Source organism: Trachurus japonicus, chromosome 14 (assembly GCF_045865225.1).
Source record: "Trachurus japonicus isolate A0001 chromosome 14, Traja_1.0".
Classification (NCBI taxonomy): Eukaryota; Metazoa; Chordata; class Actinopteri; order Carangiformes; family Carangidae; genus Trachurus; species Trachurus japonicus.
Window position 1 is genome coordinate 11400801 of NC_140920.1, and position 26082 is coordinate 11426882.

The 26082-nt window shown below is 40.0% G+C and overlaps 1 protein-coding gene across 1 annotated transcript; it reads right to left on the bottom strand.

Moving 5' to 3' along the window:
- Positions 1 to 7427: 7427 nt before the first annotated feature.
- On the bottom strand, positions 7428 to 25076 carry tmem164 (transmembrane protein 164). Its single transcript, XM_085797507.1, has 6 exons — positions 24319 to 25076; positions 17128 to 17177; positions 14641 to 14707; positions 13169 to 13247; positions 11454 to 11554; positions 7428 to 8963 (listed from the first exon to the last, which is right to left on the bottom strand). Exons 1-6 carry the CDS (start codon positions 24757 to 24759, stop codon positions 8757 to 8759), a joined length of 945 nt encoding a protein of 314 aa, XP_085653633.1. The 5' UTR covers positions 24760 to 25076; the 3' UTR covers positions 7428 to 8756.
- Between the last annotated feature and the right edge of the window lie 1006 nt (positions 25077 to 26082).

Consider the following 26082-nt stretch of genomic DNA (forward strand, 5'->3'; position numbering starts at 1 on the left):
AAAAACACGTCATTTTGAATGAACATTTACACCACTTGACGCACAAAGGAAGCGAGCTAATTAACGTGATTGTGTCATTTTCTAGAAGCGCATGTCATTGTTGCAGCTGCTGTAGTCGCAGCTAGTCGATTTAGTTGTTGAAACCGCACTACCACCGTTCTCCCGGTATCCCCCGCTGTTCAGTGAGACCCCCCCCCCGTCGATCTGTGTGTCCACGGCACAGGGAAGGTTTTGATTTGTGGTCTGTTTTTGTCGGCCAGGGCTTTGTAAGGACTAAAGAAGCCATTTCCCATCCAAATGTTACCGTTGTCAGTCTAATCCACACACACTAGGCTAGTTGGACTTACTTTCCAGAATGTTTGAATCGTTTAAGCTCATCACGTGATCTGCTTGTTTTGGGTTCGGTTTTTTAGTTTGGCTAACTGGAATTTTTGAGAGGTTCTTGTTACTTGACCAACATCTTTCTTCGTAACAGCCTTTACTAACTGACAGGTTATTTTTCTTTATGCAAAACGTCAAGGGCTTTTGGCACTCCATCCACAGTAACCCGAAATGACCCAGATTTCAGTTGTGTTGCCTTAAATTAATGATTTAATAAATGATGGACCAGTAGACGATGCTCTGAGTGTTCCTCCCACCCATGGTTCCCCCTCTTTCCTCACCCTGTTGTCGCACCACAGTGTTAAAAAAAAAAAAAGGGCGGGGCAGGGGCTGTGATGATGTTTTCTGAATCAAATACTATGAATACTTCCTCAGACATATGGCAGCTTCTGTATGGCTGCAGTCTTCTGTTTGCTCTCACATCTTTCCCAGATGCTGGTCCTCTTTTCTTCTTTCCCTTTCCAAAGCCCCACTTGGCTCTGTAAACACTTTTCTCTTTGACTAATGTTCGGCACTGTCGTGTTATTACCCTGAATATTTAAAGACCATGGGAAGACAGTTCCAAGCCTCTAGAGAAATGTACCGACACTACGTAATGCAGTTTGATGCGAGGAACAGTCAGACGTTCACCTCCTGGTCCATTTAATACAGCACAACCTGAATTTTTCTGCTGCAAAACCAAATTGACCATGCTCTTTTACATATATGTCTTTGTATACACATGCAATGTATTTTGTTGCATGTATGTCTGAGTATGAGACCTATGGTTTTATCCATGATATGCTTGATCTATGGCTTAGACACTCTTATTAACCATTAAGAGATTTAAAAGACAAATATGGTGCTATCGGACCTCATATTGGGGTGGTCACAGCTCGTGACTGGTCATGCGGACTCATTGATCATATCATACTTAAAGATGCTACATGTAAGATTTTCTCTTTAGTATATTGCTGTGAAATGAGTCATGCCGGCACATTGTAATACCGAAGTATGACTGTCACCGATATAAACAGTAGCCCCAAGATACTCTGCTTTCTTTAAGTCCAGTGTGGGTGATTGATGGATCAATTCCCTATGGGAAAAAAAAAACAAACAGATATTCTTCTGCATACATTACCGAAGGAAAAAGTCCCAGCAGCAACACTTCATAGGGGCTATCGAATGTACTGTTAATGGCCGTTGTAACTATCCAACAGCGGTATATTGAGAGAAAATCCTGCATGTGTTACCTTTACTATCCTTGATATATGCAGATCTGTTCAACAGGTGTTTTGTTTTTTCCTACCAGTGCAAGTCAACGCCCCTGCAGGTTTGAAAGGACAAGAAGTCACACGTTAACCTCCTCTACCCCCGATTACTCCCAACACTGTGGCCCAACCTCATGGCCTAGTTTGTCAAGGTGTGATGTGTGTCGTTCAGTAGACAGTGGCAGTAGTAGTGGTCGTCGTCGCCTCTTCTGGAAGATCGGACGCTGCTCCTTCGCGAGCACGTCCTCCGTTTTTTCCTTCTAGCTGCTGAATCGTTTGACCTCCTTGTTAAGGGCAACGTTTGATTAGTCGACTAGTGAGAGGTTCCTGTTGTTGAGGGTTTTTTTTTTTTTTTTCTTAAAAGAAAAAAAGCCTCGCTTAAACTGTGTTGAAGGTAAGCATCTCCTATAAATGGGACGCAGAGTATATGTTTTACGTAGAACATGCAGAATATAGTCCTGGTTCTGTACTGATTAACTGTTTTAAAGCATTGATACCTCATGGGATATTATGGAACGACATTCGTAGTTTGTTGTAGCAGATTGTGTTTTGGTTCCATACCAGGGTTAGAGTTCAGCCTCAGCATTCCTTGTGTGGTCATTCTCATATTTCGTAGGAATGCTAAAGCTCATGTTACCTTCGTATGTCCGACTGAACCAAAGATGCCAGCGGCCATGCCCAAATGCTGCTCTTCAGGCCTGGCTTCCTGTCCTTCCAAAAAACACCCCTGCAATTGACAAAATGTTCTTTTATGTCTTTTTTTTTTTTGTTTGTGTGTGTGCGATTTCTCAACTGTCTTGACTTATTAAGCAACCCACCTTTTCAATGAATATTCATTGAATCTATCTCTGAAGTCGTACGTGGCATCAAGGATGGTGAAAACTGGTTGCGTATTGTTGTTACTTATTTTGTTTATTATTATTATTATTACTATTATTATTATTATTGCTCTAATTTACAAAAATGAAAATCCCATGGTGTGCCTCCTAGCTTTATGGGTTTATAAATGTTTTTTTCCCTAAAGACCAGCAGTTATACTTTGTATAAAAGATGGATTTTTCCTTATTTTTTATGCCATTAAAGATGAAAAAAGCCTGTTTTCTTTACTCTGGACCCAGTAGCTGCACTGGTATACAATCGCACTGATAGATGAATTTAAAAAAAAAAAAAAAAAAAAGGATAAATGAATCAATAATAATAATGATAATGACAAATGAAATAAGAACTACAATAAACTTGTGTTTGAGACTTTTATTAAAAAAATATTTAAAAAAGCAAATAAAAAAAAAAAGAAAATGACTGTTTTTGTACATCAAAATAAATTCTTTTCAAAAGAATATTTTGGATCTAGTTTCAAAATTATTTTAGTGGTTTTCTATGTTCTGAATTTTTGAGACACTGACTTCTAAGACGTGTCACTGTACAAAATGACTTTTTTCTGTTGCAGTGGCCTGATGGGCTGGGAGGGTTGCCTGGTGTAACTCCTCATACCAACTTTTATTTCTTTTCGTTTCAATTTTTGGATCTTTTTTTTTTTTTCTCTGCTTTAGTAACTTGAAAAAATGTTGATGGAATAATATGAACTGGGAACTTCAAATCCATCCCCTGTAGAGCTAGACCCTTCCTCTTTTCCTATTGAATTGCTGTTAGTGTGATGAGACTTGAAACGGGCATTTATTATGATAGTATGACTCCAAAAGAAAAAAACACAAAAATAAAGAAACACACAAAAAAACAAACAAAAGAAAAAAAAAGAAATTAGCAAAAAAAAAATGCAAAAGAAAAGTGGGGAGGGTTGAAAGAATATATATAGATGGGTTATCTGAGTATGTAAGCAATGGCTGTGAAGATGTAGTTTTAAACATTGTTATTACCTTTTAAATCATTTATTCAATAAAAAATACAAAATCAACTGAAAAGAGAACATGTGTCATTCGATTTTCTTTCAACACATACAACAACCACTGATGCAACATGTTCGTATCAGACAAAGTTTGGTTCTTCTGGATTCGTAGAAAAATGTTGTAGTTTTTTACACAAAGATTCATTGGAAGTCGTTTTAGAAACTGTTCTTAGGAAAACTGTTTGTGTTTGTGGGTTATTATAACCTGTTGTTTTTGTTGCTTTCTTTAACTAAATGTCATTTCCAGCTGTGATATTGGATTGAAGGCAGAAAATTCAGAGAAATGTCTTAAAACCAGAAGAAAGAAAATCTAGCAACAGATATCTGTGTTGAGGTTGAATCATTTAGGAAATGTATGAACAGACTGTTCCTGGCACCAGCTCATAATGTGCATTAGTGTATCGGTGCTTTTCCATAATTATGTGAAATAACTCGAGGCGTCCCACATTGTTGTGATGCGTGGAGCTGCAGTGGAGCGTGCACCCCGCTGGGGCTCTGGGCTGAAGGAAGACGTTCAGGCTCCATTAACTGATAAAGATGCCGTTCAGTGTTCTGATGTGATCGCGTGACATGATGAGAGATCCCAGATAAGATTTCCTTTGCCTAATATGAAAATTTAATCTAAGCTCATCTTGACCACTGCAGTTTCAAAAAGAGTCTCTCTAAAAGTGATGCCATACTACGCTGCAAGGACACTGCAAAGATGCATCACACGTGCAATAGCCTGGACATCTCATGGTCAAAACCACGGCCCTCCACTCTTCATTTATAAAGTATTATATAAAGTATATATTTGATATTGAAAACCTGACAGATGTAGTGCTTTTGCAGTTGGATTAAATCAATTTATATTGCTGTTTACTCCACTGGCAATGTCAATTTGGTTGGAAAATAAATGTCATAACATCTAGATGACTGTATTGCATGATTAGAAGATGATTACCGGTAGTTAAAACCAGTAATTAATGGCCTATGCAATCTTGTTATACATTTTACATAACTTTCCTATCTATCTATCTATCTATCTATCTATCTATCTATCTATCTATCTATCTATCTATCTATCTATCTATCTATCTATCTATCTATCTATCTATCTATCTATCTATCTATCTATCTATCTAATCTAATCTAATCTATGCATGCTTCTGCACCGAAAAACTTCCTCAGCACCGAGTCAAGAGCAGTCTGGTCTGGGCAGGTGTAACTTTAAATACTTTTGTTACATGATATTCAAGGCTAAAGTGCTCAGAGTTAGCTGAGTGCTTCTGTATGACGCCACATGTGAACCCAGTGCTGGCCTCAGATCAAATTCAACCAGCACTTTATTTTTTTTCCCCCTCCTGAGTCTGTGTGCCTCTGGGCCTCCATCTGTCGGAATAAGTGATACTGATGAGTGAATGGAGTTAAAACTGGTGTAGTAAAAGCAGTAACTTCCTCCATTCTCTTTATATCAGCAGGGATTTATATCGTCTTATCTGCAATTTCTATTACAGAACCACCCTGTTGCTGCCACTGATACTCTTTGTTTCGTCTTGCGTGTGATCAGTTTTGTGCTACACCAAGTAAGTGAAAAGATGCTTATTATGCTTTACACTGAGATAATTATAGAGGCAAATGGAGACACCAGCATATCTGCATCTATAATGAGCAGCACTGGAGGATCAACATATTTAAACACTTCCTCTCTTGATCCTCCCTCACCTTGAGACCCCTCAGCAGCCATAGTGTGGTTGTTTTAGGTCGAGCTCCTCTCTCGACTGTAATGATGAGGTACTTCAGGCCGGTGGAAACTCTCTGCAGCTCTCACTTCAGTCGATATGCTGCACTTAAAGCTTTTCGCCCTGGCCTGGCCTCGCAGAGAACAGTGAACCCGAAACATACAGTTGTCAAAAAAGAAAGAAAGCAGCAGCAGTCTGTGGGAGTCACACAGGAGCATTAGTTTCAGTTTTAAAGTGCAACAAAGAAGCCTTGTTGTTCAAGGAATAGATCTACAACTTGGTTTATGTGTTTGTTGAGGTTGGTCCTAAGTTAAACATCATATGATCTTTTGTACAAACAAGTTAGATGTAATAATGATGAACAAACCTCATATACAGAAAATTTAGGACACTTTCTAAAAATGCGATAAACACCCTTCAACAGGCAAAATTCAGTTCAATTCAACTTTATTATAAAACACATTTCATGCAGGTATACATAGTTACAGTAAAAAAAACAATTAGAAATCAATCAGAGAGTGCAAGTGCAAGTAAACAATGTGTGTATGCCATCTTCACCACATACGCACTTACAGTACACTAACACATGCGCACACACAGTTCAACAGAACACTGTCGAAAGAAGAGCGGGTGTGATGTGTTGATATTTCTTGGTACCAGTGAGAATACCTGCAGCTGCATTTTGAATTAGTTGTGACCTCTGAATACTTGATTATAGGACAAAGAAAAGACTTCAACAAACTTCATCAGAGCCTCGGGGCTGAGACGACCCTCCTGTTGTCTGGAGGTTGTCCTGTCCCGTCCTGTCCTGTCCCTCACATATATGAGGGTCGGAGACTGGGTCTATACCACATTATGAAGGACAGACCATGTGCTCATTTTTTTTTTTTTTTGTGATCAAGTTTTTATTATTTCACCCATACCACCCCTACCCCTCTGACTTATCTCCCTCCCCTCCCCTTGCTGGATTCAGTCAGTATCTGAACACAATTAAAGGGGGAAGTATCACATACAGTTCAATTAATTAACACAGGAGTGCCAAGTCCCCTTGTCCCTCTCATCTTCTACTAACAAATGTCTATGGGGTAGGCTACACCAGTAATAATAGAAAAAAATAAAAATAAAATAATAATAATGACCATCCTGAGACAAGGGTGATCTTAAGACCACGTGCTCATTTGACCTCTCTCTCTGGTGACATCCATCCATCCAACACCACAGGACACATACCACTCATCCATGAAGACTTCTACATCTCACTGTGTTTTCTTTATGTTCTATTTAAAATAAATTGATTGTTCTTAGTTAAACTTTGTGTAGTTGTTGCTGTTGTTGAGCCGTTTATGAAGGCCTAACACTCTGAGGCACTGACCTCCACCATAGCTATGAAACAGCTTTAGAGGTCGCTACACGCAGGATAACTGTTAGTGTCGCTGAAAAACTCTGCAGGTAAAAAAATCACCATGGCAACCTCTGAGGGAACAGGTGTTTTAAATTAGATTAGAAGTAACATCTATTATGTTTTATCACCTCCCTTACTGTCCAAGACCAGGATGATTATTCACTGCGTGTCTGTTCTCTCTCTTCATTTCCCAATTTAACTGAAAATTCACCTTTGGTAGATCAGTCTTATACCTTCATTTGTTACCTGATAACCTGCTAATTAAAGAACCATCCAGACAGTTACTTGTATAACCTTATTCGTCTTGTTTCGCCTCTATCTGAACTTTTTGATTTTGGAGTGTGTTGCAGGCATCAATTTCTAAATGTGTTTGTAGAATAGAATTAAAGTTGCTCACATAATTACGGTTTTAGGTTTTATTAGATTCTTTAGAAAGTGTCCCAACTTTTTTTTTTTTGCAACGGGGTTTGTAATAAATTAGATGTAGCTCTTTCTCCATTTAACTCTCAAAGCTAAACTAACTTTTTCTTAGCTGATATTGCTGCTTGTTGCTACCTGCCAGCTCGCTTCACATTGACCTCACATGTATAGGTGGTTTCAATCTTCTCCAAGCTAATGGGAACAAAATGTTCCTTGAAATATCCAGCCAATGACAGTGATGAATCTGCACAAATTCAAAATTCCAACCATAAAATAAATAGACGAACTATAAATAATAAAAGTCAGTCTACCCTGAAGGGTTAGAAATGATGCTACATTTTCATGTAAACTTTGGTCAACATCACTTTTATTGTCAATACAGCACATACACTCAAACTGATAGAAATACAAAAGTTTGCCTTATCCCTTCTTCTTACAGTGAAATACAGTATAATATGCTACAGTAATAAACACATCCCTCATACTTGAAATGTTATATAACCAAACCTACATTCCAATTCTCAATCTTAGTTAATACTTTCTTTTGCATGGATATATAGTCAGTAAATGACTCAAAATGACTTCATGCAGATCATCTGATGCTCTGTGTTTTTTTTCTTCTTAAATATGAAATAGAGGTTGTGACTTGTTGCAGGTGTGGTGGTGGAGTGACTTCAGGATTCCCTGTATGATTAAGCGACAAATTGTATTCAAGTGTCATTATGCATGAATCCAGCCAAGATACATTTTGTCAAGATGTATTCTGTCTTGGCAAATGTCACATTCATCGTAACAACTCACTGAACTTTTAAACCCCATTGAACGTGGTCCAACATCACCGTAAAATAACAGACAAAAAGAACACATCCTCCTTGACAGAGGTAATAAAAACTCCCAGTGTAGATCCATAAATCCTCGTTCTCTCAGCATGTAGTACATCCTCATGTTCTCTGATTATCACAACTGGAATGACGGGAACAGGCCAAGGAGGCCACTTAACAATGATGAATTCCTAAACCTGTACACGTGTGGGTAATGGAACGAGAACAGAGGGAGGCCATAAATAAATTTCTTCTTTCAGTCGTGACAAACACTGAGAGGTGGTCATACATGTCAAAGAAACAAACAAAACAAACAAAAAAAAAATCCTCAAACTAACCAAGCGATAACTTTTACAACAACTCACAGTCACAATCCGCTCGAGACAAATAAAATGGCAGCTTTACCCACTAACATAGACCTAGCATGACTAACCGTATAAAGAACTGAAAAGTGGAACAACCGCAGATCAGTAGTGACGTTTTCGGTGACTCCGAAAGGCAGCTTGAGAAATCACCTACAAGTTCACTTACATGTATCTGGAAACTGTATTCCCTCCCAAAAAAAGGCTAGATCCGGCCAACTCCACAGCGCTAACTCACTACCAGCCTTAAAATGCCTATTACGTCTGTGCATGCAAGTATGTATGCAAGCCAAATACAACACTAAAAGAATGACACGTTGATTCACTGGCCCTGAAATGCTCGCTTGCTTCAACAGATGGTAAGTCTTAAAAGATGCATTAAAATGTTGCTTTAAAAAAAAAAAAAAAAAAGAAAAGAAAGAAAAAAAAATCTGCACGGTAATAGCGGGCATTTAGAGCGGAAGGCTTGGTCTCTGTGCGTCTCGTGTGTGGACGTTCAGTCAACTTTCTTGCTGCGCAGTCGGAGTGTGTCCAGCAGGGATCTGCACACGGAGCCGCTGTGTTGCGAGAGGAGCGTGAGGACCTTCCCGTGGATGAGGGTCAGCAGCGTCTGGTGGCCGGTCGCCCAAACGCGGTACCACGGCCCGTAAAAAGGGTCGGACACGGCCGGGCACAGCATGTTGTTCAGGTTGACCTCGGTCACCTGGAGGAGGACGGACGGACAGGGACAGAGACAGAGACAGAGACAGGCAGAGTGAGCACAGACACACACACACACGCCCTTTAATACCTGCCATCAGAATAAGCAGTACCCAGCTGGATAATGAGTTCCTGGCAAATGTCATGGCTGAATTCACTGTATGAATTTTTCTAATCATTAATTTCTGCTGGATTTCTGCTCACCTAATTGAGGGAAAGATTAGTTCTGTCTGCAAATCTTCATCCTTGCTTTTTGACTGTCATATTTTAATGGAGGTTTGCAGTCGTGGCGGTCTGACCCTGACGTGGACTTGCGTGAATAGATTTTTTAAAACTGTTTCATTGGGTGGGGAAAGCATGAGTCAACATGCATGTATCATGGTATAATCAGTTTAATTACAAAGGATTCAAAAGAAAAGGATCGACTTGTTTCTTTTCATTTTACCGTTGCTTCTCTACTGTAATTGAACTCTCAATACATGCGTCAGGCAGCAGTCAGCACCACGCTTGACCTTTGTGTAGTACATGTGCCGAGGCCGAGGGCGGCCGCTGCTCACACAGCGACAACGTCATCGTGGATAAACCTCCTGAATCCCGGCCTGAGGAACAATCACCACGGCCACAGTGAAGCACTTATTGTTCACAAAACCAAAGCTGACCTTCCAGCACTTTTTCTATAAATAGAGGAACATTTCAGTTTTTCTTTGTATGGTAAATAGACTGGGTTTATACTGTGCTGCTCTTCTAGTCTTAGTGTAAATATTAGTGTAGGCAATATTAGAAACAGAAACTGAAATGAACAAGTCTTAGCGTGACCGTTGAAGGACCACAGACTTGGAATGAGGTTGAGAGCACGATAAAAGAGTCTGCATCTCTGTCTATTTGTAAAAAGAGATTAAAACAAAAACTGCTGTTGAAATATGTTTAATTCAAGCTGTATTTTGCTTCATGTACCTGTGCCTGATGTGTTGTTACTGTGTTAAACTTTATACTCTCTGTACTTATGGTATTACCTGAGGTTGTTTTAGGGTTAGGTTAGAATCTAGGTAGAAATAGGAATTGTTTTCATAATATATTGTATTGTTGTTTGATGTTCTGGGCCCCCGTTCATAAGCTACAGACAGCTTCTGGGGTTAGTTACCCTTTTTACAAGATCATGTCTTTCTGTATAGGGGAGACCGGGGATGGTTGTAACACTTTTTGTCTCAGCTCCCATAACTTGCATAGTGTTCATGGTAGGGCTCTCATTTGTCCTCTACAAATAGCAGTGCCTTAAACTTCCCAAAGTATATCAAAGAATTCACAATTTGATGTCAAATGCAAGGAGTGCCACTGTTACAACCTGCCCCACTACCGGGGTAGGTTGTAACACAACCTGGGGTCAATTGTAACAGTGAGATTAAAAACTAAAAACTAAGACCAAACCAAAAAAAACATGCATCTATGTAAGTTTATTGTGCATGTTCCAACACTAAAGCATCTTTCTATGGTTCAGTATGAACAAAAAGAACTCATCACTGATGGTTTAATGAAGAACAGTGACAGTGGTGTGGATCCTAACATTAGAAAGCTTCTTAAAGAACATCTTCTGATAATACAGATGAAAGGTCAAGATGTATGAATGGAAACCTTCAGCAAGAGGTCAGAAGCTGCTAATAACTCTAAATAAATGTATAATTCCATGAAAGATGGTTGACAGTTAGTGACACTGCTAATAAAACAACAAAAGGTAAAAGGTGTAACAACCATCCCCACCCCTGTCAGTCACTGTTTGACTAGCTGTACCAGCATGGTGGTATGAAATAAACATCAATGAAATGACGCATATTTAACCTAAGAACCTGCTCTTTCATCTTATACAAGTTACCTAATTCAAACTTCGGTATCGATACTAGTCAAAATTTAGGCTTGGTCCAAAATATTAGTTTCTGACCTAAAAAAATGTTTTTTGGCTGTAAAACCTACACACTTATTGACACAGCCATGCAAATTCACATGCAATGTCAGGGAGTGAGTGGGTACACACGTTATTTATTATATAACTCTAATGTTATCCCTTATTGGTGAAAGTGATGATGTTACAACCATTCCCTTGTTACAACCATCCCCGGTCTCCCGTATTATGAATTGAAACTGTATTTAGATTTTAAAATGATTTGTAAATAAACGAAACGAACAAACTTTGTATAATATGTGTTTCATTCTCAATAACATGATTCATATGTAGCTGGTATTTTCTGTATTTTTTATGACCATTTATTTTGACTAATTGACCAAAATACAGATCGAGCAATGAGTCTCAGTTCTTTGACGTATTATCCAGTCCTATACAGTTGTGCTTCTGTGTATTTCTGTTGACCACACCACTGTGTTTGAACAAACCACTACCTCTCCCAGTGAATGAAGCCATGGACATGAGCGACAACACCAATGCAGGTGCACGCTCCTCCACAGTGAAGTGCAATGTAACGCCCAGCAGAGGGCTCCATCTTACCAGGCCAAGGATCTGCAAGAAGAGGAAGTGGTAGAGGAAGAGGATGCCGGTGGAGAGAATAGCCCACCACATGTCCCCGAGAGGTTCAGGCTTGTAAACACCTGCAAGGAGAAAACATGTGTAAATCACCTAGGGATGTGTACTCCAACAAAACTAAACTTCTCCATGGTGATGGGTAAATAAAGAACCAAGTGGTGCCAGAAACTTTAACATGTAACAAAACACAGCAGCAGCAGCGACAGCAGAGGAGGAAAGAGTCATAAAGTTAACACTGTAACATTTCATTCAACCTTGTCCATGAATCTCTCTCCTCCTGAGAGTAAATGTTTAAATGAATTTATTCAGCTGTAACCTGATGGGAACAAAGTGCTGCAGGCAGCAGAACATGTAAATGCATCAAACAGATATGAAATAAGTTTATTTATAGACCTGTGACTGTAACGCCCGAGTCTGACCCAGATTTGAACTGGGCTGTTTGTGGTTGAAAGAGCAACTCGGTTAAAACCGTGCGTAAATTTTAAACATCTATTTAAAATCTCGATCAACATTTAATGATCACCCACAGTGCACATGGTAACTGAAATGCTGTTAAAACAAGCTCAGACTGTATCCAGCCTGTATTCAAAACATGTCAAACTACATTTAGTTCAGTTTTAAATGCATCATTCACCCAGATGAATCACAAAATCTATAATATGACAAGTTCATTGATAGTTAACATGGTGGAAAGTACCGTACCAGCAGTGGCACAATGAGAAATTCTTTATATTTCTGTGTCTTTATCTTTCTATGTGCTTTTATTTTTATTCACGGTGATGAAAGGATGGAAAACAAGTCTTTGCAGTGGAACTGATTAATCGATCTCTATCAGTTCAATCTATTTGAGGATGAATCGATCATGTAACACGGCTATAAGGCCACAATGATGTCTAACTGCTCAGAAAAGACACAACTACAGTACAACTTCTGCAGATAACTGTTCTCTGGCTGTTGGCCTGTAGGACCGGTTCTCCATCTCCTCTGTGCCAACTCATTTTACTTCAGACAAAACATCAAAGAGCCAAACGCTATTTCCCTGCTCTCAGATGAGTCGTTAGAGCAGAGAAACACTCTGACCACTGCAAAACCCAGTAACAGGATGTGGTGTAAAACTGGCTTTTCCTGTTTCTGTACTCGCAGAGTAACGTTAGCAGTAAGGAAGCATCAAACACATTAGATCAGTTTAACTGGAACAAATGTTTCCCTTTGTTGGCTTTCAGTGTCACATTACTAATGAACAATGGGACGGAGGGGTAATTGCTGTGCTACACCGCAGATAATCTTCTCCCACGTTCACCTGGCTTCTACCTCACACTCTCATCCTTGTAGATGTGACTGTGTGCTATTTTAAAATCTCACGTGTCCTTGTTTTTGGGCTTTGTCTTGTTCTGAACTTTTAGGCCGTGTTTAAATCTTTAATCATCCCACCTTGTGTCCTAGTTGTACATTCACACTTTACAACACATCTTCCCATGGGACTTGGCCACTACAACTACCCTCCATCTTGCATTAGTCACGGTGGGGTGGTGGTGGTGAGGGGGTGACACTGAGGGCATCTGGACAGCTGTTTTCAAAGGTCAATTCTACGTGCACCTGCCACTTTCATGATGCTACACCGGATTGTGTTCACTTCATCAGAGCAGAGATGTTATAAACAGACCACGATCGACACCTACCTCCTTTCCTGAAAAGGTAGAGAGGCACTAGGTACAGCATGGAGTGCTGGATGTAGTAGATCTCCTTCTCAAAGGGCAGCTGTGAGAAGAGAGAAACAAACATTTCAGTCCTTTACACATTAAAGGCAGGATCTCTCCAGGCCGAGCTGCTCGGACAGCCCTGATTTATTTTGTGCAGGCTCTCTGGGGAGAAACTACATTTGCTTTGAGTTCTGTTGTATCGTTTGAATGTTTGTTTTTTATTCCTTCTATTATAAGATAATGAGGAAGTGGCTGAACATCTGGCGATTATATCTGCAGTCCATCGATGGACAGACTTCCTGCACCGACCTCAGAGCAGCACTCACTAGTGGAATAGTTGTTGTGACTCATCTTCAGCCATCCTTGTTTGGGTGTTACTGCTAGTGAAAGGAGGTCAGACTCAGCAGAGAGGGTGTGACTGCCTGCTAACAGACCAGCCCGAGCTGACCTCAGACCAGCAGAGCCCTTGGCCTCTTGACATTTCCCATGAAAAGGAAAAAACGGTGCAAAATATGGTTGAAAACTGTTCTAAGCTGGTAAGAAAAACAACGAGCTACTCTCTCTCACACACACAGAGAGGCCAACTAGAGATTAATATTAATAGTATAATTCAGAAAAATAAATTATCGAGCATGTTTGTGCAGTCAGGTCAGAGATCAGTGTTTTTAATTCATACTAATGATTCAGTTGTTCTCTGGAAATGTGTAGTCTTACTTATTACATTTTAATACACATAATCAATAATTTAACACTTTTACAAGATGATTTATGAGGATCTGATGTAAATTGCCTTTTCATTTGAGTCTATTGATTATTAAAACTGATACGCCTTCAGTCCTCTCACACCTCTGTTATCTGTTGCTGTATCTGCCATGAAAACTAATTTGCGGCGCGAGCTGGCCGATGACATCATGCTCACTGATGTTAAAACGACACACTTCTCCTGTCACAACAAGTTAGGAACAGTTCTGTGTTAAGAACATGAGTTGGATGTTTTTTTTAAGCTGTAAAAGTCCAAATTTGATTAAGTTTCAACACATTTAATTTAGTAATTTCCACAGCATCTGGACTTAGTCAAACAGACGCTGCTGCTGCTGTATCTGAACTGATTTCCTTTGGATTGAACACCACCAAGTCTCCAACATCAATCAAATTCAACCTCTCTGACACTTGGGTCCGACATTTTTGCTTCTACATGTTAGAATTTGTCGGGACACTGCATTTATTCAAACATCATATTCATATCTACGTCACATTCCTGACAGGAGGGAGATAAAATGTCACGCAGCAGTCGGAGATAAGGGAAAACACTCGCTCTCTGGTTGAGTCGTCATGACAAAATGAACTATGTGGAATGGATAATGAACGAGGAGAAACAACGGGGCTGCCGAGGGGATGGATGGATCATTCAAGGCTTAACTGGAGATAACTCCGGTACTGGTTGTACTTACCAGTCTGGTGTTGACAACAGGGAACATTAAGGCCAGCAAGGCACCGTTCAACATGTGGACCTGCAGTCTGGAAACACACGGGGGGAAAAACCCATCAGCCAACACAAACAACATTACACATCTGATGAAACACACTGACTGACTGACTGACTACCCATGAAACTTTTAACAATTATTTCCACATTCCACGCGCCATTGCTTTACTGATATATCAGCTTGAATGGATTAAAGCTGATTCAGGACTCAGAGGAACAGGTGCAGATTATGGTTTATGTTGCTGAAAGAGAAAAAAAAATCAATCAAGAGTCCTCCATGATACTGTAAGCAGCAGCTGCCTCTCATTCCTTGGCAGTGGTACTTCCTCGTGGGAGTGTTGTTGATTGTGAGAAGTCAGGTCTCTGATGCCTCAGGCTTTCCACTCGCGTGTGTGCATCTGTGTACGTGTGTGTGCATGTTGTACAGACTTGACATTTCTATGATCCATCAGGAAATCTCACAGTTACTGTCCTGGCGCTGATAAATCTCTGGGTTGGAGCTATCCTGTCATAACCGAGCCTGTAGTTAGCTCACAGGCTACGGCCGCCTCCCTCCTCCACTCAACATTCAGCACACACACACACATACACACACACTACAGAGACAGAGTGAGTGTGATGCCTCCTCAGTTACCTGGCTGCACATCCAACCTGAGGATAAATGTTTCTGCTGAGCGACAATCAGTCTGAGAGCCACCTTTAAAAAAAAAAAAAAAAGGAGTGTGTAGTGGACCCACATCCATCTCCTCTGACTGATCCTTTCTATCAAATGAGCCAATGTAACTGTTGTGACATCTAAGGTCACAGGGAAACAGCGGTGTTGTGGGGATGTCACTTAAAATAAGCCCAGCTGTCACTCCGAGGGCTCTCCGAAACCTTTTTTATTTTTGGGAAAAACACTCACGTTCAAATCATTGATCATTATCAATCCCTGTCTGCCGATATGCGTAAAGAATGAAGTTCTTAAAACACTTTCTGGCATGTGTAAATTTCGACTCAGACACAATCGATACTTGTGTGCACTGGGAGAAGTAGTAGACATTGGCCCCTCGTGTATTCAGCCGCAGTGTCCCCCTGTTTTTGTAAGATAATGGTGTTCATTTGCTTCTCTCACAGCGAAGCGTGTCGCCGAGCAAAAACCAGGAGCCAGGACTGAGAAAACATGAGGCTACTTTAGTGTGTTGTTTGTGGAAAGTGGAGGTGTCCAAGTCCAAGAGCACAAATGCTGTGTGTTTGTTCTACACCAGCTGCCGGTTTCCACTGTGCAGTCACGCTGATATAAAAGTTGGAATTGCATTTATGCATGAAGACAAAGATTATGAACTTTTTTTTTTTTTAATCATCTCTGAGAATTGTTGCAGTCAGTCACATTCAGGCTTTTCCTCCTATGAATGTAAATGAATCCTGGTGCAAGTCGGTGTTTTTGAAACAATCACAGGAAACTGAAATGTGTTTGTCAGTGAATCTGTTTTATATATATTGCAACACAGAGCTGCGGGTCGGGAAGAACGCGTCTGCTCAAGTCTTGATGGAACAACATGAGCTTTTAGCGTAAATGTAAACATAGGCCAGTTGCTTGTGGAGGTCACAGTTGCTGTTATCATCATGAAATCAGAGAGGAAGATGGGAATTTCAGGAACTTTATGCACTCCTTATTTGACTGTTTTTGTCATCTTAGCTATTCATGATTATTGATCATTTATGATACAAATGCTGCACAGCGGACCAGACCTTCATTTTTTCATACCCAGATGCATATTAAATGCCATGTTTACACACAACTCCAACCAGGAGACATTAAAGCATGCATTTCTCACTGGAAATTTCCATGACATGTCCTTGGAACCTGAGACTGTTTAATATAAACTAGTTCATTTACACGAAGCTACGTCTTGACCAGATGGATGAATGTTATTTGTCTGACCTAACTTACCCCAAGTATTTTGTTTTCCAAATATGAGAGTGTTATATTTTTAGCGGGCCACTTCAGGTGAGACACTGCTACAGCTGCAGCTACAGACTCCCATGTGGCTATGGCAACAGAAAGTGACCCTGCTTGTATTTATTTCTGCGCAAATCCCACATCGTGCTCCCTCTGGCAAAAACACAATCATTTCTCCTGAATAATTAACAAGCCCGGACCAGAGTAGTTGTGGAGGAGAGGAGACTATAAAAGCCCAGCAAAATGGCTCCAATAAAACTGTGAAAACCAAATGGACTGTGTACAAGTCTACAGCTAATTACAATCAATGCTGCAATTGTTTTTATTTGGAAATAAAATCCATGTTTAATTTGGGCCTGCCAAATAATTTTACATTGAATTCAGGATTTACATTGGCGACAGGAGCCTTAATGATGTGTGACGACGTCGTAGCCCTTAATATTTAGCTCTTTAGCAGAAGTAAAAGTCTGAAACACAGTGAGGCATGAGTCAGTGGGTGAAAATACTCACCTAAATACAACCATTGCTGTTTTACATGGCGGACAGGCCAGCAGGAAGATCTGTAGAGGAAACCACAGAGAGAGAAGAGAAGAGAAGAGAATCCCATTATCACATTAAATTCATTATCACGCAGCTCGAATGCTTCAAGAGCTTCCAGCAGCTCGGTGATGTACACTCAATAAAGGAATTGGGAGTAAAAAAAAAAAAAGCTTTAACAAGTCTTTATTAATATAATAAGCACAGGGAGCCTTGAACGGACTCTTTCATTGGCAACTGTGAAGTACCTCGCAAAATGGAGAGTTGATACGAGACTCAGGAGGATAGTCACAAAATTAGGGGGAAATTGAAAGCATTAAAATGGCTGCCAGGTGCGTGCGTGGTGTGTGGTGTCCATGTATTTTACTGCCGGATTTTAAAGACTGTCGACTGAAACCGTCTTTAACTCACTGCCCCCACCGCACAGAGGAAATGGGTTTCTGTTCGACTGAGAGGAAAAGTACTTCATGTTAAAAAATGCACCTTGAAATCACAAATGATTTACACAAAAAAGGTGTAGATTCACAGCTTCAAGTGTCAGCTGCTGGTATTTATTTATTTATTTATTTAAATCCATTTGAAAATGAAGAGGCTAATGGATTAAACCTATAGTCTATAACACATCTATTTCCAAAATGTCAAAAATGTTTCTATTGATATTTGTCTTGAAGGAGATTATAAATCACCATCAGTGTGGATTGAACATCTCATCAGTGCTCGGTGACTCTAACTGGCGCCCGGAGGAGTCGAGGCTGCAGACAGCGACTGGTTCAAAACCTCATCTGACACAAGAGAGACTCGGTTTGCCTGGAAGGCTGGAAACCGAATTACAAGAAAGCAATTTACTAGAGATCTGCTGTACAACTACCCACTGGCCAGGAACCTCTGAGATGCGTCTCAGGGATTCATCTGCTGTAAACCCACCAACTCATATGTACCCTCACACCGCCTGCAACACTATTACAGCTTTAGGTAGCAAATTTAAAAAAACTTTTAACACAATACACCAATTAATGTACATCCTGAACATTCAAAGCTGATATAAAATGTTTTATATCTTAAACTGCTCCCTGAGTTGTTTCTTTCTGCTTTAAGTAGAAAACTGCGATCCTTGTAAATTCCTAAGACTGATTATTCCCATTATATACTGAGTGTGATGTTGTAATTTCATCATTCTTTCTTTTTCTATTACGTTTATTTTCTTTTGTTGCTGTTTTGGATTCTTTGATTCGCTGTAAAGCACTTCGGATCAATCTCTGCACTGTATTGAATGTGCTGTATGAATAAAGCTGAGTTGAGTTGAGCTGAGAGTTGTCTGTCTCATGTCAGAGAGACATCAACCTAATTATACAGAACTCTCTTATAAGGAGCCAAAATGTTCAGTAATAAATAAATGAAGAGGAGATTATGAAATAAACATGCATGCATAAGTAAACACTAGTGATGCCCTGATTGACTGGGCTCCAGTTTTCATTAGTAACATGTGATTATTAGATTGGAAATGTATGAATCACCTCTGTCTGCAATGTGCTGGCATGTTGGCTGTGTGCAATTTTACAAAGTATGTGACAACTATAAAGTACAGCATCTTCAGTGTTTGAAAGAGTTATATATATTTCATAATTAAATATTTGCTCTTTAAAATGCCCCCTCCATGTTGTCACTGTGAGTAAGGACTCCTCTAACCGGTTGGGTTTGTTTGTCGACGATGACAAACTGATCAAATAATCCACGTCACAGCTGACACATAGTCGTCTGATGGGACTAATTCAATATTTATATTAAGATAACTCATCAGTCCTCTGAATGTTTGGATTCTTCAGACACCAAGCTAAACTTTTGCTTTGCACGATATGTTGGGATTTTGTGGGCTGGCATTCTGTGCCATCTGCTTCTACTCATCTGCAAAAAAAAAAAAAAGTGCTGAGCCTGAAAAGTTTTTGTGTAGGACAGGACACTAAGTAACACACTGAAGGCTAAACATGTACTTGGTTTTGTTCATTGACACTGTTAATACTTTTAACTTGTTTGTTTCTGTTGTGTTGAAGTTTGTGATTCTGAGTTTTCAGTTCTGTCTGTCGAGGGCTCGTCGCAGTCGGACACACTTCACGATGAGACTGTGAGATCCCTCTGTAAAACACTGCAACCTAACATGGTTTAGTTGTTTTTATATTTGTCATTTTTCATATACCTCATGTAACAGAAATGCCTACGCTGTCCTACCATCTCAGTTTCAGCGAGGACATGAAAAGGAAGTAACATTTTTGCTCTCTCCGTGCTTTGCCCATTACATCACACGGCTACTCCTACATACAGATGTGGATTCTAATCTAAAGCTGCTGCACTGCCCCTCAGCACAAACAGCTTTGTACAGATCTTACTAGTAGTCAAACAGCAATTGCACGCACACACAGTACATCTCTTCCAGTTTCTATGTCCACTTCTGACAAACAGCAACTGCATATTCCTTTGTCCATTAAAATAAATATATGATAAAGTCATTTTTACACTATATGAATAATGGTTTGTGCACAAAATAGAATAACAAAAGAAAAAATCACTGTACATTAGTCTCTAAACTGTCTGGCTCAGACTATCGCCACATGGATGATCACAGTTATGGGAGTTAAACCAACCTTGACATTGTTGTTGTTGCAGAATAATAAGATACAAGTTTTGTTTCTCCCTATTCATTTTACCACTAGAATATAAATGTGGAGGTGCACCAGGCTAAAACATAATGCAGTCATCTCTCCCTTTTCCTCCTGATGTTGCTCTTTTCACCTACAGCAGCTGCTCAGCAAAAAAAACAAAACACATTTCCTCATACAATAGCTGCACAGCAAATTCAAAGTAAAGCCACAGCTGTAACTGCATAATTGTTTTTAAAAGGACAAACCTGTTGGAAAATATTGATCGATTGCCTTTTCATAGACTGACAAACCTCATTACTGATAAGACATATTTCCGTTTTACAAGTGGGGTCATAAAAGTATACACCTAAGTGCTTTCAGTGTAATCTAAATGACTGAGTCAACAATCTCTTCTGCTGGGTGTTATTGCTACAGCTGATACATGTGGTTGTATTGAATGAATGATGACGCTGATTCTGCAGACTGTAGCAGACAAAGATTTAAGTCTTGGAGTTAATTGCTGATGGGTAACAGTGCATTGAACTAACCCATTCAAAGCTGCAGCAGGAGGAATATGCCTGAAGCCTGATCATGGGACACATGAGTTATTGTTTTCTGGGCTCTGTAGCTGTATTTATTCTCACTCACCATTCACCAATCAAAAAAGGGGGATGACTACTGGTATTTATCTATACTTGCTTTAAATGATGAGTGCCTCCAGTAACAGTGGACCCCCGGTGATCTCATCAAGGGAAGAAAGTTCACTTGATAAGGGGGTTGTGGGTCTCAAACTCTCTCAAACTCCCAACTCAGGTCAGAATCATACATCATCACCTAGCAGCACACACTCTCCTTAAGCAAAAACTCTCTGCTGCATATAACCTTAGACAAAGCAGAGCGGACAGTGAAAAACACGCTTTTACAATAGTTTCTTCTTCCCTGCCACAGTGAGACTAATGGCAAAAGCAAAAAACCATCACTCCTCCTAACCAACCCACCTCTGTTCATGGACATAATACGGGAAATGTGCAATATCCTTAGGTGCAGTGTAAAGTATCTGATATGTATTGTTATTTATTGCCTTTTTACTCTTTACTGTTATATCTCAGGCTATATCTTTTCTTTTAAATTGTGTGCACTTACTTATCTTCACTTGTTTGTACTCTGAGTGTCCTCTGCACAAGAATTCCTATGTACCTTAACAAATGTACAAATGGCAAATCAACTTTCTATCTATCTATCTATCTATCTATCTATCTATCTATCTATCTATCTATCTATCTATCTATCTATCTATCTATCTATCTATCTATCCTTCAGGTGGTGATTTGAACACTACAAAAAGTAATGTATAATAAGCCACAATTGTAAAACTGATTCCTGGCAAATGAATATCAGATTTGTGAGGATGGAAAACTAGGAGTCCTGATCATGTTACAATAGCTTGTACAGGAGCTTCATCAGAAATCTAATCATCAAAATCTAAGAGGCACTTAGGAGAACTGTAATGTACAGAGCAGTGACATATTGGAATAGGCTCCCACCAAACATGACCAACATTGAAAATAAATGGAGATTCAAAAAGAAAATAAAAGAGGCCATTATTAGTTTTTAAGGTTTTGAAAAGTCAAAGTTGGTTTGTATTGTAAAATATTTGTATTCTTATTATTTTGTTTTATTTTGTTGTTTGTCATTTATCTAATTCTGTAAGTTATTGTATTATGTTTTGAGTGTCATATATGAGTGTCTGGACCCCAGGAAGAATAGTCCTTACCAAGGTGAGGACTAATGGGGATCCATAATAAAAACTAAAAACTAAAAAACTGCAAAGTTTAAAATATCTTTGTACTGTACATTGTCATACCATCATAAATCAAACAGGGAAGGATGTGAAAAAATGAAGAAAATTCATGTGACATGTATATTTTCCTAGTAATTCTACACATTAAAAACAATGCTTTGTCCTCAAAACGTCTGAATTATCCATCACTTTCACAGTGCAATGTTATCTACTATTTATTTTTGCACACAGAGTCCCATCCATATCTATGGCAGAGTAAATTGATCAGTCAGATGTCTGTCATCATGCCAATGTTATCACTCTTGTTCCATACAGAAGAAGAAACAACAAACATCTGTGTTGTCAGACAGGAAACATCAGCTCGTCAGTCATCAGACACTCGACTCTTCATCCTCCCAGTTGGGGCTCCCTCCCCTCGGACTGAGCCACGTCTGCTCTGATATGTGTGATAACTGTGTGACTGTCGCTGTCAATCTGTGTTTCACCATCAAATAGTTCAATCATAATTGGATTAAGATAGCAGATGCATGCTCTCATAAGGTTTTTAATTCATTTCTATTCAATCTTTTATTTTTGGAGCAAACAACAAAGTTTTCTAATACTACGTTGGTGTATGTGTGTGTGCAGTATACATTACAATCTATAAGCAACAGTAGTCTGTGTAAGCAGACTTAGTGTTAATGCTGACACTTCAATCTAATGTAGATTAAGTCATTGCTAATGACGTACTCTGGCAAACAAACGGCTGTATAGAGACACTGAAAGGCAAATAACCTGCTGCAGAGTAACAAAGTCAAGTGGTTACAATCTTTTAAACAACACACAGCTGAAGTAGAAGTCTATACACATTGCTGAAGCTCTGTTGTAACTACAGCTGCTACCGCAACACTTCACCCTACACATTTCACAAAGCACCATGGGAACTTTTCAGTTGACTTCTCATCATATAAAAGTCATAGTTCTTCTCTTTTTTCCCCCAGATGCACTGATGTTGGATTAACCAGCTATTAGGAATGTCAGCAACCCTTATTCCATGTTTTGATCCGAGATTATGAAATACAACAACGAATGGACCACACCTGGTGAGTCAAGACCAATCAAAAGATGAGTCAATACAGGTAGACTTAAAAACAAGTCAACACAACCCTCTCATGCAGGAATCCTTAAGTTGAATTTAAGAGTCGACAAACATCATTCTCGACAAGGCAAAGCCCTGCAGGCAATCCTAAATGCTTCTGGCATTGTTCCATGCAATGCAATGCAAATAAAACTCCTGGGGACAGTCCCCCTGTTGGTAGAAACGCTTCCCTGTTCAACACCTTTAAAAGTGAAACAAAAAATGAGAATCTGCACCACAAATCATCATATTATATAATTTTTTTTTTTTAACCGTCATCCTCTGATCACACCAAAGTGCCCAGATGCATGAGGAATACCTACAGTGCATCATCTTAACCTTGGTCACTGTACATTAAGGACATTTTTACCGCCATCAGTCAATTCTTCATCAGAGCCGGTCATTCATCAATGTCCACCAGCTATCACACCACCTCCATGTTATGTGAAATAATAAGAATACATCAATAAATTACCACGTCGTTGTGCTCTCCATATTTCATGTCTATGACCTGGCGCCATTAAAACGCAGTTGCCAGTGTCCTGTCACCCTGACCTGTGCCGTGCAATCATGCGCCGTGAAGGTCAGACAAACAAGAGCCATAAAAAGAAAAAGACATGCAGGTACAGGACTGTAGCTACATTCCTATGGCAACAACAGCGCTGGTTGCCCCTGGAGAAACCTTTGATCCATTTGGCACCACCACAGCACTGAAGAGATTCACACTTGAACAAAAAATACTACACAACAAAGCCATCAAACCACTTCAATTTCTTCGCCATATCAATCAATTCTCAACTATCTGTCTGTGCAGTTATAATAAATTCAGCTCTTGGCTGCTTTACAGCCCTTCATGAAATTGCCTCCTCCAGTCATAAACAATCGTATGGGTTCAAAATCAGATGACACCCAGCTCTTGTTACATAGCTGAAGGGGTACTCATGAACTAACAGGTCTTATTTCAGTATGGGCCCCCTCCCTCGGACACATGAGATCTGTCTGAAAAAGACTCCAACTTTTATTTTGCTGTGATTATTAGTATTAATGTACTAATCTGTCATGGGTTGTCATTGAGTGCCTTTATTGTAGTTAGTGGTTAATCTACTCCGTATTCTTTTCTTGTTATTACCAGTAGTGATATAATAGCCAGATTTTGAACCGTTGTCTGGGCAGGACAGGCTGTGTGTGAACATAATCGGTGTGAAACTATGTGGAAAATGTGTGTTTTCCACTCAAACTTCTTGAACAAGTTTTCACTTCTGTGTGGCTTATGTGAAAAGCATGTTAGAGCAAGTGTAACTGACACAGACCACAAAAACAACCATTTAGTTTCACCATACTCATGCTGCGTAAGGGTGAGGTCAGGCAGGCCAATGAGAAGCTGAGGAAAATAGGTTTATGTGAAAGTCAGGAAATAAATGATCAAAAATAAAAGCACAATCAGTGGAAGCTCTGTCACTAAGGTTGTTTGGTGTTTGGGGGATGGGGGGGTAAAGGGGGAGGTAGATATAGAGTTGCTCTCATGTCAGCCACATATTTCTGGGTGTGTACATTAAAAAAAAAAACACGTAGTATATCAAACAAACAAACTTGTGTCTGGCCTTCACCCTCACCTGGACCATGGTCATGACATGGCACGGGTTGAGCAGATATATCACCGTCTTGGTGGCGAACTTGAAGCCAACCTCCACTCCGAAAGTCATGCAGAGGGCAACCAGCAACAGGTTCTTGCCCAGACTGTCCTCTTTCGCCCTGATGCAGTCCCTCCCCACCACTTTGAGCTCTTTGGACAGGTTGATCTTCCTCAGCGCCACGCAGATCTCCACCAGGGAGACGAGGACTATGACCAGACTTTCGCTGAGACGCTGCTGGGGCGCCAGGAAAGCGGCGCACTCGGGGCCCCCGTTGCCCTCAAACTTGGGGTCCACCCCGCCGTAGATCCAGTCCAACAGGCTGTATATGTTATATCTGGACATGTTCCTCTTCTCGTGTTGGAAAAGATACGAACAAGACGGAATAAAAGACGTCACACTGACTTCTTCTTGGCGAAACATGAACTGCGAGATTTCCCTTTCGTGGCTCGTCTCGTGGTTCGGGAGTTGTCATGTATCTCATCCACTGTGTGTTGTTGTAGCTAGTTGTGAGTCTGCCTCATCCACATACACAGACACACACACAGGCGGATGAGGAACTTCAACCAGCAGCAGGAGGAGGAGGAGGACTAAATGACTACCAATATTTACTGCTGCTGCCGCCGCTGCTGCTGCTGGTCGTGGTGGTGGTGGTGCCAATCTTTTCCATCACGTCTCTCACACTATTAGCAAACTACGCTAGCTAAACGTGAGCAGCACTCAAGCTGGTTATCGGCATCGTTACATGTGAATTTAAGCAAAGCGAGCGAGCACGATAGCGGCTACGTGCCCTCCTCTCTTGTTTCCTCACGCAACAACACCAGTTTGCCGGATGTTGAGTTTTTAGCAGCGGCGCCGACACCGGATAGGAGAGAGAGGTTAGCTAGGTTAGCTTAGCTTTAGCTACCAAACCAAACCCACCTTTGCTGAAGTGAAGCCAGCGGACACACCGAGTAACTTCTGTTGCCCCGAGTTTAATCTGTCAGGCTCACCGCCGTTTCTATGGCGACAAATGACTTTAAAACAGATGTGCACATCTCTGTAGTTGGAGTCAAACTGTGTATTTCTCAATGTACAAATATATTCCAATTCAAGAAAATGCAAAAATAAATGAATAAATAAATCAGAACTTATGATAAAAGTAATTCATGACTCACAAATTATTTCTTATTATAGCAAAAATGTCAGATTGTAACTGTGTTGGTTTGTTATGTTTCTGTTTACTTTATTGTAGGACTTTTGCCCTTTGCTCCTCTCCAACCAGGGAATAAGAAAATGTTGTGTTTTGGTATGTTTAATTGGGAAAAGTCGTGAAATTACCTTGGCTCGAACAAATAAAAATATATAAATGAATAAAATACACAAGCCTGGCCCTCTAACTTAGCTTCCCACTTGACTTGCTGTAACGGTCATGAATGATCGTTATATCCAGTACAAATTAAACTATAATTAAACATTTCGCGGTAAGTAATACTGGTTATATTCCCTGATGATATTACAGACTTTTATCGACTGTTCAAATAGTAATCAAATGGTGATAAACTCAATATTTCTTATATCGCTTCAACTGCCTGACAGTCAAATCTGCGGGCACAAACACACCCATAAACCAAGGACGCCTATCAAACCAATACATGAATACATGTGTTGCGTAGGGGTGGTGCGTTCAGGAAAACTCAGACCCACTGCTCCTGTTATGTTCAAGCAGACTTTGAAATGTTTCTTCTCTAAACCTCCACTGCTTTA